The sequence below is a fragment of the Gymnogyps californianus genome, chromosome 12, assembly GCF_018139145.2.
Source record: "Gymnogyps californianus isolate 813 chromosome 12, ASM1813914v2, whole genome shotgun sequence".
In the NCBI taxonomy this organism is placed as follows: domain Eukaryota; kingdom Metazoa; phylum Chordata; class Aves; order Accipitriformes; family Cathartidae; genus Gymnogyps; species Gymnogyps californianus.
The window spans coordinates 13,954,548-13,972,391 of NC_059482.1; the positions used below are offsets into that span (position 1 = coordinate 13,954,548).

The window sequence follows — 17,844 nt, forward strand, 5'->3', positions numbered from 1 at the left end:
TGTCTTCCAAAGCACGACACTGCTCTCCTACACGAAAACAATGTTTGATCAGAGCGTGGACTGTACCAGCAAAGCTTGATGCCTGTGTAGGTGCTACTATTGTCTCCTGCCTATAGCTGTAGGATGTTTTTCTTTGTTTCCCCCTCCCCAACAATATCTTTGGCAAAGTAGCTAAAATTCATGATACACCTTCATGGAAATGCTAGCTGGGTAGAAGTAGGAATGAATGGTTCTTTGAGGTAGACTGCCAGAAGTCAAAAGAAAATAAAGCTGTTTTATTACTTCACCAAGCAGTGAATGTTGTTACAGTGCATATTGCGCATGCTTAATTGAGCTTGATTACTCAATCTGTTCACCTGAGTAACTCATTTTGTTTTAAAGAGAAGTAAGTCATTGTTCAAAACCAGAAGATGTTTTCATTCTCTGGGTAAGCCTTGGGTTTTCTAAATAATCCTAAAGAATTGCCCCAACTCTGTTGCTTTTTTTTAAAAAAAAAAAAACAAAACACCACAACAAACCAGAAACAAAGGTAATTATCTTGGTGCAGTGCTGTCCCAAAGCTGTTGTTCGCAAGTCATTGCAACTAGGAGGTATTGTACTGTAAATGCAAAATTAGAAATATGGATCATGTGTTTTACTTATTTTACTTCTGTGTACATATGTAAGTATGTCTCTCTTTTCCCCTGGATATTGAGCCTAGGATATAAGGGACCCTATATTCTTTGTATGAAGCATTAGTTTTCAGTCCAAACTACTGCATGGCAGAACTGTGAGAATGAAGGTAAGGGAACATAAATTTAATGGCCCCACTGCTTCTGCCCATACTTATGCCACTCTTCCACTAACACAAGTGATGAGTGATTTGCCTGCAGGACTTATCCGTGGGGCGGGTTGTGTGGAGACCTGCTTGGAAAGAGTGTGTTCATGTCAGTCCAGCTCCTGTATGGCAGGGAATCATATCCCAAAAATCATCCCTAAAGTAAGCACTAGCCAGGGCTTCTCATGATGGCCTCAGCAGCAAGGCTGTGGATTGAAACCAGAGGTAGAACTAGTCTTTACTCTTCAGTGTGGTGCTTTTAAGGCCCCACAAAGAGAGAAGCATATTAAATGGTCACAGGCTGTGCTGATAGAATACGGTTGCATCCTCCATGGCTTGCATTTAGCATTTCTAACCTGTCCCTGCAGCCAGAGTGCATTGGACTTCCCCTTGGCACTACCTGAGGTTTCCTCTTGAGGCTGCCTCCAATTCCTATGATCTTTTTTTTTTCCCCTCCCTATATTTAACCTTCAGCTTCATACTGTTTCATTTCATTGGTGATTCCAAGTGATTTCTAGGGCCTGTGGCTCTCTCCGTATCCTGTGGATTATTCTAAAGGGATCTACTCACCTTTCTGAAAGATGTCACAAGGGTAGCACCTTTCACCGACACTAACAGACCTTTTTTATTAGGAAGTACAAACCCACAACAAACCCTGCCTGGAGTGTGTTTGATAAATCAGATCTTCTGCAGACATCTGGAGATTGTGTTTGAAAATCCCCAGCCAGCTTGTTTTGTAGTCATTGTTACCATAATTCAGGTTAATGTTGTTGCCACTTTTTACTTGCTAAAACACATGTGGTGCTTTATTGCTGAAAAAAGTGGCTGCCTTGGAACAGAAGTTCTTTTAAAACCCTTCTTGGAAGTTTGCTGTTCGGAGAAACAAATGTCAAATCAATTGTCCTAGCTCCGAACTGCCGTTCTGAAAATGCAGCTGTGAAAAGAGATTACTTGGGTGCTGCGATGGGGAGCACGTAAGAATCTAGATTGAGAATTATGTAGCAATAGAGACCTAAAATAACAAGTGGAAAAAGTAAACTTTTAGTTTTTCCTGCAAAGATTTGCTTAAAAAATACTAGATCCCAAGCGAGAATGCTCATGCCAAGTTTTAAATCTCATTTGAATTTTTATAGCTGTTATAATCTCTGATATATAACCTTGGAAATAGGGTCTCGTAACAGAAATGCCGAGTCCCTTGACTATTGCCTCACAAAAAAGAGTTGCTGTAATAGGCTACAATTCTGAGACAAGTTTGCAAGGCTGGCTTATGTCCGCATATGTCGTGGTTTAACCCCAGCCAGCAATGAAGCACCACAGAGCTGCTCGCTCGCTCACTCCTCCCCCCCTCCCAGTGGGATGGGGAGGAGAATTGGAGGAAAAAAAAAAAAAAAGTAAAACTCATGGGTTGTGATAAGAACAGTTTAATAACTAAAGTAAAATAAAATATAATAACAATAATAAAAAACTATAATAATTATAGTAATGAAAAGGAATTAAAAAGAGAGAAATAAACCCCAAGAAGAGACAAGTGATGCACAATGCAATTGCTCACCACCCACTGACCGATGCCTGAGCAGCAATCCACCCCTCCCAGCCAACTCCCCCCAGTTTATATACTGAGCATGATGTTCTATGGTATGGAATGTCCCTTTGGCTAGTTGGGGTCAGCTGTCCTGGCTGTGCTCCGTCCAAGCTTCTTGCACAGCTGCTTGCTGGCAGAGCATGGGAAACTGAAAAATCCTTAGCTTAGGATAAGCGCTACTTAGCAACAACTAAAACATCAGAGTGTTACCAACATCATTCTCACACTAAATCCAAAACCCAGCACTGTACCAGCTACTAAGAAGAAAATTAACTCTATCCCAGCCGAAACCAGGACAATATATCATCACGCAAATGGGTCTAAGCTGGGCTCTTCACATTACTTGAGGGTATCTGTGTGTATGTGATCAGCCATTTGCAGCTGTTCCAGTAATGTCAGCCTTCTAAGTATAACAGGCACAATCCAGCATATCCTTATCCACTGAAATGTTGCCACAGGGAGAGGCTTGGAGATTGGACACGCTGTCATGAAAAGTAAAGAAGAGCTTATTTTCTTTTTTTCTGTCCTTATTCTTTTGTATTTCTGTGCAGAAGAAATAGAAGTTCCCAAGGAGCCTGGGCTGCAGAAGGATTCCACGTGCCAGTGCTCTTTTCCCTCTCATTATCATACACTTGCAATCAAACTCTAATTTTTGAAATGAAAACCTGCAGGATTCTTTATTGGGACTATTAAACCTTCAATCTTCATTATTTAGGACGGCTACTTACCTTTTACTCAATGAAGCCATAATGCAACTGCTCCTATAAAAACTATTTGAAATGGCTACTGTGGCAGTGAGTAGATTTTCCTCCGTGTAAAATAATCCTCTGTGAGTGAGACATAACTATCATTTACATTAATTAGGCAGCCATATAATGGGGTGTTCAATAGCTATTACATCATTTAAATTCTTCAGTGAGCACCTCAGCCACCCAAGAACTATCCAGCTGAACATTTCTGAGTCCATAATTTTGATATAATCCTTTAGAGGAAGAATATGCATGGCAGAGTGTTGCAGACAATTTCACCAAAAAAAAATTCATTTTATTCAGATTTATGGGATTATTTTAACATTTACAAGAAGTGCATAATCCTATTTTTCCCTCCCTCCCAGAATAACAGTGCTATTAAGTGGAGTCCATTTTGGGGATGATACTGTGTGTACACTAGAGGATGGCCAAGGAGCTTGTAGGTCTGTGTTGGCAGCTGGACTCACATACACAACAAGCACATTTCCCTGAACGTTCTGTTACAAGCGTGGGGCCCCGGAGCTGCATGGCTCAGCTGAGAAGCCCTGACTCAGGAACGAGGGAGTGCCGCCATGCTTGAGGTTTTGTTTTTGAAGTCTTAACTTTTGCCTTTAACACGCATATGAGGACTTTAGCATTTATATTCAATTTTGGTTATTGATTTCAAATTTGTGAGGTCAAGCCAAAGTCCTTTGGCATTTCTGGTAATACCATACTTCCCAGAAACTATTATATGAATATTATAATTAATGTTCTAACTATATTATTATGTATTTTTGTATATTTTAAGATTAGTGTCTCAGTCAAAAGTATGCATATATGTCATGAGGCTAGGAGCTCATTCTGAGAGCTGAAAGAAATGAGGCTGAATTTATTAACTAATACATCGGAAGAGATTTCTATTAATAGGCCTGTACTGCAAATCTTTAACGTGCTGTTCAGCTGCCTATAGAAGGTGATGGTTATTAGAAGATTGGTCAGTGCCTGAAAGTATAGGAAAATAACATGTTTTAAATCAGTGTTGTTTGGCAATAGTTAGGTGCTATGGGAATAGTTCCTAGCAGAATGAAAAAAAGTAACAGCCTAAAAATAGGCTGGGGAGCAGGGCAGGATAGACGGTAAAGTTTAGGTTGTGCCTTTTCCTTTAGCATCCCAGTTCAAAGCTATCAGTTATGTTATTTTAGTCAACTGTATACTCAATTTTTTTTCTCTTTTTAATGGTTATAAGGTACCATACCTTATCTGACTAATACAATAATAGAAAGCAGCAGAGAACTCTCTTAACAGGGAGAGCTCTTAATTCAGTATTAAATGTTACTGGGTTCTCTGTAGTTCTCTGTAATCCCTGTCCAACAGGCAGAGTGTGCAGAGCTAGGTGTCAAAACCCGTCTGTAGGTAGAGCGCCAGGTACTGTTTGTTCTGCAGCCCAGAAGGTTTGTATTTGCCAGATGTAACTGCTTCTCTCAGCAGCAGTGGATGCTTGATCCTCTATTTTTCACATTTGCTCATTAATTTAATTAAACCAGTATACCGAGGGAGATTTCTGCCTTACCAAAAGAATACATTTTCATCACACACTGTAGGGAAGGTGACTCAGAATTGGAGTTAGTTACCATAGGAATGACAGAATTAAGGAAGGAGAGCGTGAGACAAAGGTAGGTCAAACTTCTGTGAAATTCCATGGACTTGGCCGTTGTCAACGTATGATTTGACCTGGTATGTAGGACCATGGTCTGGTGAATGTTGTAGCATGACAAGCTTTGTAAATCCAGTTTTTGTTTCTCTAACAAGATGAATGAAGGTGAGCATTTGTTATATAGGTCAACTAATGTGCTTTACCCACCGAGGCCCCGCCTGCTAACAAGCCCACCGTGGGTGCCAGCAGGCAGTACAGCTGGGGTAAGAGGCACAGCTGACAAGGGTTAGTCTTTCAAAGTACTCAGGTGTTTTCCATAGGTTTGGAGTTTTGGTGTTGCCGGAGAGGCCAGCTGGGCATTTGCCTCAGCTGTGATGGTGCAGGAGACTGACCTGATATAGCTGTTACTGGCTGTTGGGGACCTCCTATCCTGCTGCTACTGCTCAAACCTCACGTGGTGTGTAGGCTGAAGATGGGGCTGTTGGAGCCAGAAAGGAGAGCTCATGGATTGCTGAAGCCTTGTACTTGCATCACCTATGGTAAGGTTGCTGTGGAGGCAAGGGGAGATTAATTAGAGAAATTGTAATGTGTGCTGAGGGAGGAGTATGAACAGCAGGAGCTAGGAATTAGCCATCCAGTGTCTTCAGTGTGAAGGTGTCAGTGACTGCAGCAGGAATGATAAGGTGACCAAAACTTTTTGTTAGAAAACCTGTCTGTGTATGTTTTTGGGACTTGTAACTGGGGAGTGGGCATGTGTAACTGCTCTGGTAAGGGGCTGAGGAATTGCCCTGTTAAGATAAAAGCAGTGCCGCCCTGGTTTTGGGAAGACACTGCTCCTGTTTCCTGAAAACATGCTGCTGATGCAGCGGAGCAAGATGGTGTCTCAGGTCTAATGCAGTACAATGAGTCCTGCCTGACATCACAGCTGTGCTTTAAGTGAATTTTAAAAGGAGTAGAAGGAGGTGTAGAAAAAATAAGTGAACTGTTGTGGTTATACGAGGCAAAGGATGCTATTTTAAGAAAGGAGTTATAAGCAAAGATGTAAGTTATTTGATGGCAAACCTGTCACTAGCTGTGCGGTGTGTGCTGGTTCTTTGGCATATGCACACTAACAGAAACACCTGGCAGAGTGTGGGTCTGGGCTGCTGTAAGAGCTCTGTTACAAGCTGTCTATTTCCCAGTCACGCTGGTGAATGCCCAAGGACACAGTTTTCCTTGGAAAGTGAAAATTTTTGATAATTTTTAGATGGTATGCTGTGGCTTTTGTTCAGTTCTCGAGGACTGCTTCATATTTATTTGTAGAATGTTAAAGGTTATCTCTAAATCTTTTATAAAAGCTTTATAAATACCAGAAGTAAAGAAAAAGTGCCAATGCAGAGAAGGACCAATAGCCCCCAGTTGGTTAGTGTGTGACACATGTGGTCTGTAGCAAAATTGGAGTATCTTTTTCCTTAGAAAAGTGGAAGCCTGCAGACGACACACAGAATTACCAATGTCATGCCAATGAATACCTGCAGCTTTTCTCTGCAGGATTTATTTCCCCTACCAAACTGATTCTCCTTCCCTTCATTATTCAGTCTGAACTGTGACTCACTCTGGTTTTTTTTTTTCCTTCTGTACTCTTTCTCACCCCATGCCATTTTTTGGTCTCTTTCTATTAGAAAACACAACCAATGTTTCCAGTCAAGGTTTCTAAACCTATGATTTGCAAATTATGGTGAAAGTAGCTAAGCCAGGTTTGCCTTCCTTTTACGTGAGCACCTCTGAACAAGAAGCTTCCTTTTCTAGATCATACCAGCCTGGCATAGCCATATCCTGGCCTTTTCTTTCCAGTTCAATAGGGGCATTGTTCTAGTAAAAAATACTAGTCACCCTTGCCAGGACTTCTCCTTTGCAAAATGCAACTACTTATTAAGGACTATGTGTTACTGTTCCAAATTATTTTAAGGTTTGTTTAACAAGAGTTGCTTGGTCAAAGGTTATAAGAAGCTTAGAAATTATTTCTAACCTCTTGATTGACACAAGTCCTTCCAGATCTGAAACACTCTGCCAGGGGGACAAACTTGTCCAAGACTTGAGAATTCATTAAAAAAGACTCTGGTCTGGATCAGAATTTTATGCTCTCTTATGCTTCTGTGAAACATTGGGTGGCTTGAATATATAGAGTTAACGTCAGCTACATGCTGCTGTGATTTCAGTTATTTAATATGAGTTTCCCAAGGAGAGTCCCAGGATGTTTTTGGGGGTTTCCATTGTATTGCTGTGTAATCCATCTTTTAGAGGAAGTATATAAAAAAAAAAAAGTCAAATAGAAAATTCTGTGTGTTTTCTTGGATGTGACTTGGCTTTAATTTCAAGCATTTCCTACAATGAATTATTTTTGGGGCTTCAAACAGAAACTATGGGGGGTTTTGTTTGTTTTCCCATTCTTGCTTAAATGTTCAAAATTCAGTAACTGGATTGTTTACAATTGTTTCGGTTCAGATTGGTTATAAATGTATATACATATTAATAGGAAAGCAGAAATGTGTGTAACGTAGTGAGACAGTGTATTGTTCATTGTTCCCTGCTTAGCCTTTTCTTTAGTGAGAGTTTAGGTATAAAAATCATAATGAAAAACATGTCTGCTGCATGCAATTCAGAGTTGAACATACAAAGGAAGAGGCATATTAGGGACAGCTGTGATTAGTTCTCCAATTTTCTAATATTAAGTCCATCAAGTATTTACTGTCTCAGCTAATGAAGAGATGGGGAATGGTCATGAATCAGCAGGGGAGGACTGGTGAGCAGTCATTTTCACGTTACCCAGTTTCTAAGGAAGTTCCTTCCCAAGCAACGGGGAGTTTAATGTGTTCTAGTGAAAGACGAACACAGACCCGTGTTCTGGAGAAAGCAGATGGGATGGGGGTTTGGTTCAAGGACCCGATGGGTAGACAGTGATACCAGCGGTCTGCGGGAGCGATTTAGCTTAAGTGATTTATGGGGACTGTTTGGAACACCTCACTGAGTCATTACAAAAAGGCCTTTTCAAGTGATTTACCAACTGCAGTAGAGGTGTCTTGAATGCATTGGCTGTTCAGCTCTCTTGTTAGTCTTCATTTGTCATCTGTCTTTATGTGCTACTAGCATGTGATTACCTTGAGGAGACCTTTGAACATCTCTTCAGCACTCTTCACTGTAAATAATGAATGCCTTGCTATTATTTATCAAAAGGGACTGCGAGGCAGCGTTTGTCTTTTTTGGTTGCTGAAATAGTTTAAAAAATGGAAATGCCAGTAGCTATGGGAAGTTGTGTCGTGTTCATCTATGTGTCCATATGGTAGAATATGGTATGTCCTTCACAGCACAGTGAAACACGATTGTGCCTAATTCCAATTTGTATGGCATTCCCATTAATGATGTCTATTTAAGACATCCATTAAAGACCCTTAATGTTAATTAACCGGACTATGCCAATAAAGTTCTATTAGCTTCCCCCGTTAATTTAATATTATAGGCATTTAACAGATGTCTTAATTAGATGTTACACTGAAGGCTATGAGCAAAATTAAAACTAGGTCGTTGTCCTGAAAGGAATGTTTCTGCTATGATTTATGCTTTCTACCACTTTGTTTGTTTTTCCTTCTGACCTCTCACAGGAAACCAAGGGATTTAATTTCAGAGAACGTTGACAGGAGTAATGGGTATTAGGTAGAATAATAACTTGGGTCTAACAACTTTAACACATCTTGTTCTTACTTCACAGATATAAATTCATTGAAAAAAGCTTCTACTCTTTGGCACTTTGAAGTGTGTTTATCTGTATTTTCAAAAGCTTTCCTAGTGTTTCTTTCTCCTAGTCTTCCATTGCTGTGAAATGACTGTATTTCCCTGTATAAAATACATATCTCTAGCAGAAACACCGTCTGTTTTCCCCATCTCAAGGGCAGTACTTCATATAATTGCAACAAAGACTTATTTCTGTACCAACTACTTTATTTCCTGACTTCAAAGGGGGCAGAGAAGCGGTCTGTTCTTCTTGAAAACCAGTATTGCCCATGCTGTGATTTCAACTGATCAGAGTCTGGTTCAGTGATGCTGAATCTGGTTTGTGTCTGAGGGATCGTGCCAGGGAGATGCAGCTCTCCTGTAAGCTCTCCCAGCAACAGGTCCAGAACGGAAGTAGGAGCTTTGGAGGCCAGCTGACTGGCACAGTTAGTGTTTTCATAGGACTGGGGAGGGTTGGAGGTGGTGATGATCTTTGGCTTTCTCATGGCAGATAAATGGCTTGTGTGCCCTGCAGTGCAGTTAAGAGCTTGTGATGCTGTGCTTCTCTGTTACAACCACTGTTGCAGACTGCTGCAAAAAGCAAATATTTATCAAAGGTTTAAACACTACAAGCTTCTTCACCAGTGGTGCTTTATTAAGGGTGGTTGGTGAGGTTAGAAGACTTACACTATGAAACTACCTGACTTCTTGTGTTCCAGTGATGTAGTGCTCACAAACAAGTGATACAAACTAAGTGCCATCCATGCTAACTTTTAAAAAATTGTATGTAACATGTATATTTTAATAAGAATAAAGGTATTGTTAAAATGTATAACATAGACATTACGTCTAAATATATATAAATAGGCTACAGTAAAGCTCTATGAATAGAGGTTAAATATTCATAATGCAATTTTGTGGGTAAGTGAAGTACAAGATTGAATGGGGGTCGCTTCCCTTTTTGAATTTCTAGCTTCAAGTGCTTCCCTCTTACGTGTTGTTCCGTGCACTCTGGCATGACAATATATATTCAATATAGACATATCTGATTTAACCTTATAGTAGTATGGTATTAGTAAGCACCTGGTAAACAAACAGCTTGCAGGGCTGTATTACATGTTTAGTATGTTTATATTTTCACTCATATACATGTTATCTGTAACAATATTAACCACAGGGAAGGAGATATTCAAGGTAAAACCTATCAGTTGAAACAACTTACTTGCATATGGTTGCACCAGGCAAAGATGTTCATGTTGGCCCAGGAACAATGATCATAAAAGAGCAGTTCTCGTCACCTACAGTCTCATTGTGAGCACGTAATAGGCAGATAAAGCCCAATTTATACAGAAGGCAACAATAACATTTATCAGAGTTACAAGATATAATTTTCATTGTATAAATTTATGATTATAAATTGAACCAGAAGTCAAGTAATCAATACTAATCATATAAGTTTAATAAAAGCCAGAATGTTATATACACATAACAAAACAGATACAAACTCCAACAGTCTGAGAGACTGCTTTAAAGACAACAGATACTAGTCATTCTCCAGTAAGAAGAAATGCTTTAGAAATATTTTGCATAGCTATTCCATTTTCAGTATTCCAGAAAACCTGGCCTTTAAATGGCAGGAAAACAGCAGACATTTCTATTAATACTTCTGATTTTCCATGAAATCATAGGTCAATAGTTCCTTTCAACTTGAATTTTTTTGCAGATCGCTCACTTGCTCTAAGCTGGAACTTGCTTCCATAGATGTAGGAAATGAATCCATCAATCTCCAAGCTAAATACGTTGTTAAGTTTGGGAACAACTGAAAATGGAAAAGGAAAGAAATTAACAAAATTGGACTAATGTAAATCCCTCTTCTGAAAATATACTGACATACCAGGGGATACCACTGACACGTAGACTCGAGGTTTGCCACATTTCAAGGTCTTTATACTTTAGCAAGAGAAGAAAAATAACCAAACCCTCTAAATTTTAAACTGGAATTACTAAAGTTAGTCCTCTTCAGGAGCATGCAGTAACTGTTGCAGAGAACATCTAATGTGAATCAGCCATGCACATAATCGTGTTGGGTTCACTGGAAATGCATTTTTTTTAATTGCTCATTTCTATTGAGATACTTTTTTGCTAAGATATTGGGCTGTTACGTGGTCAGTAAAGACATTGACTTCAGCTGCTCTATGCAAAGAACTAAAAGCACTGATATAAAACAATGTACTCAGAGGTGTAAGATGAATAGTGTATTTAAGAAATCTCTGATTATTCAAGTTGTGAAAAGCACTGAAAAAATTGTCTTTTATACCTTTTAATTTGTCCTCTTTAGTGATAATTTTGAAGACATGTTTAAATTCCTGTAGAATGATTCCTGTTATCCCAACGTAAGAGGGGCACTTTGATTTTGTGACTGAAAGAACAGAAGTATGTATGTATTAGAAAATTTCAGATGCAGGCAGTTTATTTGCTCTTCTACAGTTGCCTCATGATTTTAAAAACTGGTTTGCAATATCCTGAAATAATGCAATTACAGTAATCACTGGTAAAACTTGCAGTTAATCTCTGCAACTAACAAGATTTTCAAGAGCTCTTGAAAAGTAATTAGCATTGGTAAGTAGAGAAAGAATCCATCAACATATGATCTCAAGTATGTGATTCTAGAGTTAATGATACTAAAAGGAATTTAAAAATAAGCACCTGAAATATAGGAGTGTCTACTTCAGATGAGTTTGTAAAAGAAAACAAACAGAATACCTGTAACAATAGCTCCATGGAGATCAGCTTTTAGCAGTTTGCCCTGAACCATATGTGGTTGCCTTGAAGAAGAGGGTGGGATCAGAGAAGAGGGAAGAAAATTATATGGAAAGTTAGGTTTACAAAATGTGACCATGACTACTGAAATCATGGTCAAAGCTTACAGAAATAGTACGTATCCTTATCAAGTAACTATGATGTTTCAAGCAGTAACTCAGTAAACCTGGAAATATCTACTCAATCAAAACCATGCTAATTTTAAAATATCTCAACTTACGCATCTGGTTTAAGTCCATGACATAGGTCTCTGACATACTGTTTCCAGAGTTCATGTAGTGGTAGAAAGATGGCATATCTGCAGTAAAAAGACAAAAAGTATTATACAAGAACTTAATTATCAAAAAAACCTAGTGGTTGATTACTGAAGTAATCCAATTTACAACAGAGTTAAGACTAACATTTAGGTTTTGTAATCTGCTCTTGTAACTTAACCTGTGAGGTAACCCACTCCAAACAACAGGTTTGCTTTATAAAAAAAGCACAAAGTATGCTCCTCTCTATCAGCCCAAAACGGTGATGTGTTTTACAGGATGGGGCTACATCTAAGACCAAAGAGATTTCTACTCTTTTATCTCCCCACTTACTTCATGTTAGCAACAGCAAGAGCTTTATTCAACATGCATTAGTTCAAGGAACCTGATGCAGAATTTTGACTCCCTGGTCACAGGCAGTCTAACTTTAAAAACTGAAATCAGAGATGATTGTATTCGGTTTGATTTCTTGCTATATTTAGGTATACAAAAGGAAAGAGAACCAGTAACAGACAGAAATGAATGTTCCAACTATACACACAAGAGAACTGTTTTCTTATGGTGAAATGCCACAAACAGTCTCAGACTGACCTTACATACTGAAGGGTGAGCATCCATGTGTACGTGCTGCTGCTCTTACATACTTTTGATGTACTTCCTACTTCTACTACACAAAGAAAATATTTAAGATCTTACCTTTGCTGTTCGGGTTCAATTTCAAAAAGACGCATTTCTCGCCTTTGCTTGGCAGTAAAACCTTTTGTTTTCTTCCTCTTTTGCTTTGTCTTTTTTTTGGAATAATGCTCAAGAACTACAGCTTTCCGAGTTAATATATCCTGGATAGCTTCATCTTTCATTTTTGGCATACTACGCTTCAGGAAGGCATTTACAAACGCTTTGGCCTCTTCTGATCCCTGAGGCTAAAGACATTTTAAAGATACTTTAAAATACTAAATTAATTTAAGAACTTGCTGCTGACTAGTAGTTTTATCAAGCTGACAAAATCACCACAGGAATAGGAGATCTACACATAATAGTAAAGGGAAAGCGTTTGCATGCTGAAACCTCGTGCATGCAATGCCGAGTGCAAGCATGCAACAGCCTACGCTTTTCTCACGTCAGTTTAACTAATGTGTCTGTTAGTGAGGAAATGCCGATTTTTGCATTGAGTTTGAAACCGCGCCTTCAAACGCTAAGGCCAAACGGAGCGCACTGGGGAAACCAGTGCCGGCGCCCACACCCCTTCCTGCCGCTCCTCACAGGGTTTTTATAAGACTGTGTGGGAAAAGAGTTGAAGCCGCCAGGTAGCTCCCGCGGCGGGAGCTTCGGGCGAGAGGCGCTGCTCCCGAGACCGCCCCCCGCCGGGTCTCTCGCCGGGCCGGGGCCCCTCGGGCGGCCGGCCGTACCTGGAGGCGCAGCTCCCCCGTCTCCTCCGGCGGCAGGCGGCGGTACAGCTCCCCTGCAAGGCAGAGCGGGGCAGGGCGTCAGGCGGGGCCGCCGCGGCGCGGGCCCCGCTCGCCCACCGGCGCTCACCCTCCATCGCGGCGGCCTCCGGTGCTTCCGGCGCAAGTGGCTGGCGACAGCGGAGGCGACGTGCGCCTGCGCAGAGAGCCGGGTCTCGGGGCTGGCCGCGAGGCGGCGCCTGCCTGGCCGCCTTTTCAGCACCGGCGGTGTGGGGTCAGTGAGCGGCGTGCCTCGTTAAGGGGATAACCGTGATGGGGAAGGAGCTCCAGGAAATAAACAACAAGCTGTTCTTTTTCTGTAATCATTAAGTGCTAGAAATCCCTCACGGCAGTTCCCGGAGTGCTTAAAGCTTGCAGGGCCCCTCAGAGGTGCCCAAGCCAGATGTAGGCCTGTGAGGATGGCGCTGCGAGGGCCTGTCCGGCCCTGGGGAACAGGAGCTCAGGCCCTGGGCGCTGTTTGAACCCGGGCTGAGGTCAGACTTAAATAAACCCACTCAAAACGAACCTTCACACAAGTCACGTATCCAGCACGCCAGCCTTGGCTCCCCTTGTGAGCTGTGTGGGCACGTAGGCAGCTGTCGGCAGTGCAGGAGGCCCCGGGTGAGGGGGAGGCCAGCCCTCTCCCTCCAGCCTTGCCTGATGTCTGCATGACAAAGTCATAAGGGACAAAGGGAAAGGGCTGTCAAAACCTTTTCAGGAAATGGGAGCCAAAAAAAGGGGGGAAAACTGTTAGATTCTGCTTGCTAAAAAGCTTTCATAGAGAGTTTATACTACTCGGCATATCAAAAGAAATACCATCTTGTTACCATCTCCCCCACTGCTGGTTAGGGTGGTAAATCCCAGCCTTAACCTCAAATTTCAGAGGCTGCATTGCTAGAGGTAACCAAGACCCCTGTGTGTCCCAGGAAGAGGAGCCTCCCCGCATACACCAGCGTTTCTGGGTTATTGCCTGATATGGCTGGCACTGGGGTCCCAAAGAGCTCGGTGTCCCTCATAAATCACAGACAGTGCTGGACTCTGGTTTAGAGGGAAGCCATCGCTAAGATCAAAATCCAAAGAAAAGAACATAAAACAGGGAAATTATGTTGCTTATCGCAACCGTGAGGTTCTACAAAGGGGGGAGCTGTGGCCGGGGTAGATTGTTAGATTAGCCATTTAGATTAAGCTAGATAGGGACCATTTAATACCTTTAACTTCTGTTAGGTGTCTGAACAGTCACGTTACTGTTATTACGCAAGTCACAGGTTTATTTCAGCAGAGATCAGGATGCAAAATTAACATTATTTCTAGCCAGAGTCAAAGAAACAGTCTTACAAAACTAAATCTGGCTATTATTTATCTCTCTTATACTAACAAATTCTCTGACTTGGGGGACTAAGTTGAGTACCAGATATTTCGGTTACTATTGTGGGGAAATTTCTTTTAAAAAAAAGTCTTGTCAATCATACCCTCTGTAACGCAGGCCACCTCATTTTCTCTAGTCATCCACCAGTTCAGTATGATCATGTGCACTTGGAGTAAACAAGCCTGTTGTTCAAGTATTGACTTGTTAGCATCCTTCCCATAGTAACAGCATTGCTTTAGAGTCTGGAGACTCATGGTGACGGGCAGCCTGGACACGTCAGCCCTCGCTTCTTCTCCCTCATCCTGCAGTTGCTCCCACCAGAGATGCTGGGACATCCATTTCTACCTTTCCGTCCTGCAGCCCCCTCACCTTCCACCTTTTGTTGCCTCATTTGCTCTGCAGCTCTCCCCCACCCAGGATTTACAAATGCAGTGCTGGAGCCAGCCACTGCCTGAGCCCCAGGCTGTGGGCAGGCACGGGCCCTCTCTGCCCCTGCCAAAGTTCTTCCCATCCCACTTGTCTTGGTAGGAGAGCAGGTTTTTTTTCCTAGTCCCAGCCTGTCCTTCAGGGCCTCTCCAGCCTTAGCCCTCGCTGTGTTTGCAGGTAGCTGGCTCTTGCATGCTACCATTCAGCTGTTCCCAGTAGCTAACGGTGTGTCAAATGCTACCGTACCGTGCCTGTAATCGCACAGTCAGCAACGTGAGATCTTTGTTTAAAATCTGTCCCCATGTTTCTAGCAATCAAGGTCAAAATATCAGGAAGATGCCACTTGCTGTGAGGTTTACCCCCCCGATATGTCACTGCCTCTTTCCTCCTGGGACAGGACAAAGTCCCGCTCACTGTACAACACAGAAGTACCTTGAAACCAGAGTAGCCAATTCCTTTTCCTTGCCAGCCTAGTCCCAACTCATGCTGCCTTCTGCTCAGACATGATGGTTCTCCAACAGAAGAGGTTTATATTCTTCTCACAGGGGGATGTTGGCTTAGCAGATAATTAAGCACTGCTTGGTAAAGGATACTTGGGGAGCAAGTTACTGAGGCGATGATTTTGTTGAGTGCTGCTGTGGAGCACAAAGGCACTAAAGTGATCCCTAACAGGGAATGAAATTGTAGATCTCTCTGAATGTGTGTAAAGAAGAAAGGACCGGTCTCTGCAGAGTATTAAGCATGAGCACCGGTTGGTTTGTATCACAGACCTCCTGGCAGTTAAGTACATTGCCACAGCAAGCGGATCTCTTGGTTTTACAAAGCATGGACTCCTTGAGTTGTCATTGCTAGTAAGAAAAGATCAGTTTTCATGAATGGAGTACCAGGATAAGCGCTATAGGTCTTTAGGGCCATATGAGTGCTCCTTCACTGGATTTATGCTGCAATTCCTAGGGCACTTCAGGGATTAATAGTCAAATCAGTGTTGGCGGTGCTGGTGTTGTAAATCCAATGATCCAGGCTAAACTGGTGCCTGGGGAAGCCAGTCTCTTCCAACAGCTCTACATCTTCATTTCCTGCTTTATCTTCAGATATAATGTCTGAGGGAGCGAGATCAGCGCATTAGTGTGTGTCCCAGCAAGAAGGCTCTGCGTCAGGAGTTGAGACTCCTATCAAATAAACATGAAAAAGAATAGGCGAAGAAACTGAGAAACCAGAGAATAGGTGAAGACAGTTTGTAGATAAGAAAGAGAAGGCTCAGAGAAATGAGGAAAGATGGGTGAAATGTGAATATAAAATGAAGTGGAATTATGCAAACAAAGTAATTATAATGCATGTTTCCAAATGTGCAGCATCACCTGCTCTGCCTGTCTTAGTGTCTTAGACTTTTGAAGCTTTTTACTTCAAGTAAATCACCTTGGAATAGGTTTATAGTGATATAAATCCCTAATATACATTATTAATACCAAGTTATAGGTGCCAACATTGGCATTTCTCGTTCTATTAAATCTATATATAGCTTTATTTATTGCTCTCTAAAAATAATAACAAGAGCCTATGCAAAACCCCAACATTGAAGCAATCTAACTGTGTGCACTAGGGGGCCATATTGCTGTACCTGTAGGTACTGTTGAATTACAGGGATGGGGGAAAAAACGTGCGCAGGCCAGGCTAGGTAACAGCAGTGTTCCGGGGGAAATGGAGTGAATGTGGGAGCAATTACAGAAAGAGCTTTATATTGACAGTCACAGAAAGCTAAAACTTGAGATGCAGAGCGACCAAAGACGGTAATTAAAGATATTTGTGTGACACAAGAATAGAAGATCAGTGTTCTTTTAAAAAAGAGAGTAATTATGAACTGAAGTGAGATGAGCAGAAGTATGTGACGTTAACTGATGTGTGTAAAAAAAAAAAAAAAAAAAAAAAAAAAAAAAAAAGTGACTGGGCTATAATCACTGTTGTACTTTTGCTGATTGTCATTGATACAAGAAATAAATACTATAATTCTCTAGAAGGACTGTCTCAGCAAGCATTTGAGCTCTCAAGATCAAGATAGTTTATTCCTCTCGGCCAAATTGTGTTAGCAGCTGAATTTGGTCCCTAGGGACGTCTGTACTGGTGAAAATAATTTCCATTTGAAACCCTCTGATCTGATTTCCTCTATCCAAATATCAAGCTGCTAATACAATTTCCACCCCCTTTCCCACGGTTGTGCTGAAGCAGCGTGCAGCCGGCCTGTGCAAGTCCCGCGGCTGTCCCGCCACCTCCTGCCCGCATCTCGCCGCCCCTCCGCGGCTGCTGCCTCCTCCTCCTCCTGACATCTCCTTTCGGCCTGGCAGGGAGCGCAGAGCCGCTCCGTGCCAGCATTTTTAGGGCGCCTTGGCTGACCGTACCCTGCACGCCCGGCTTCCTCCTAGCTCTGGCTGTGCGGCGTCAGGGCGGTGCTGGTGTGCCATGTGCCGTGTGTTTCCCGGGATTCGGTACTCATGGTTCCCTGGAAAAACTGGTCTAGGAAAGGGTCGTGTCTGGGGGTGGCGGTGGGCGGGCAGGGTGAGAATTGCCATTCAGCCAGGTGGGTAGACGGAGTATTTGATATTAGTAGCCTGAATTTTCATTTCATGTCAGCGTAGGTTTGCTGGAGGAAAGTTTGTAAGTTTTGTGTGTGGAGGCCCAAACTCTTGCATTATGGGTTTGGTTGGCCGACTTTAGATGGCTGTGGCTGGTCAATGAGAGTCATCTTTTGATGTACCCTGTATCCCTCGAATGTTTCTTTTCCATGTATTTTTCCGTAAGTTTTTCTGCTGTATCAGCTCGTCTTTAACTCGTGGATTAGGATGAGCTGTGTGTCCCCGTCCCCCCCAGCTGATATAAACTATTCTTTCCAGCTGAAGGGTCATTTATTGCAGCTGCCACTTCAGGGTAAATGAAAAAGGCTGGCTTTTCTGTGTGTGAAGAAAACAAGAAAGCACTCGGAAACATAATCCAAATATATCTCAGTGGCACAG

At 42.0% G+C, this 17,844-nt stretch overlaps 1 protein-coding gene and 1 long non-coding RNA gene across 3 annotated transcripts in view; one reads left to right on the forward strand and one right to left on the reverse strand.

Annotated features, from left to right (window-relative positions):
* LOC127020981 (uncharacterized) overlaps positions 1-17,844 on the forward strand; it is a 42,263-nt gene that overhangs the window by 10,177 nt on the left and 14,242 nt on the right. The window lies entirely within an intron of this gene.
* POP4 (POP4 homolog, ribonuclease P/MRP subunit) lies at positions 9,968-13,087 on the reverse strand. Of its 2 annotated transcripts, none has more exons than XM_050903873.1 (6): positions 13,012-13,087; positions 12,302-12,525; positions 11,572-11,649; positions 11,295-11,356; positions 10,849-10,950; positions 9,968-10,350 (listed from the first exon to the last, which is right to left on the reverse strand). In XM_050903873.1, the coding sequence occupies exons 2-6, from the start codon at positions 12,469-12,471 to the stop codon at positions 10,214-10,216; spliced, it is 549 nt and encodes a 182-aa protein (XP_050759830.1). In that variant the 5' UTR covers positions 12,472-12,525; positions 13,012-13,087; the 3' UTR covers positions 9,968-10,213. The 2 variants fall into 2 exon arrangements, with proteins under 2 accessions (XP_050759830.1, XP_050759829.1); XM_050903872.1 differs by having other exon boundaries at positions 12,302-12,545; positions 13,012-13,086.

Coding starts and splice junctions, on each gene's coding strand:
- POP4 (XM_050903873.1), bottom strand. CDS start 12,471: ATGCCAAAAATGAAAGATGAAGCTATCCAGGATATATTAACTCGGAAA. Junction 11,357..11,571: donor CATGGACTTAAACCAGATGC/GTAAGTTGAGAT, acceptor CTCTTCTTCAAG/GCAACCACATATGGTTCAGG. Junction 10,351..10,848: donor TAAAGAGGACAAATTAAAAG/GTATAAAAGACA, acceptor TTCCATTTTCAG/TTGTTCCCAAACTTAACAAC.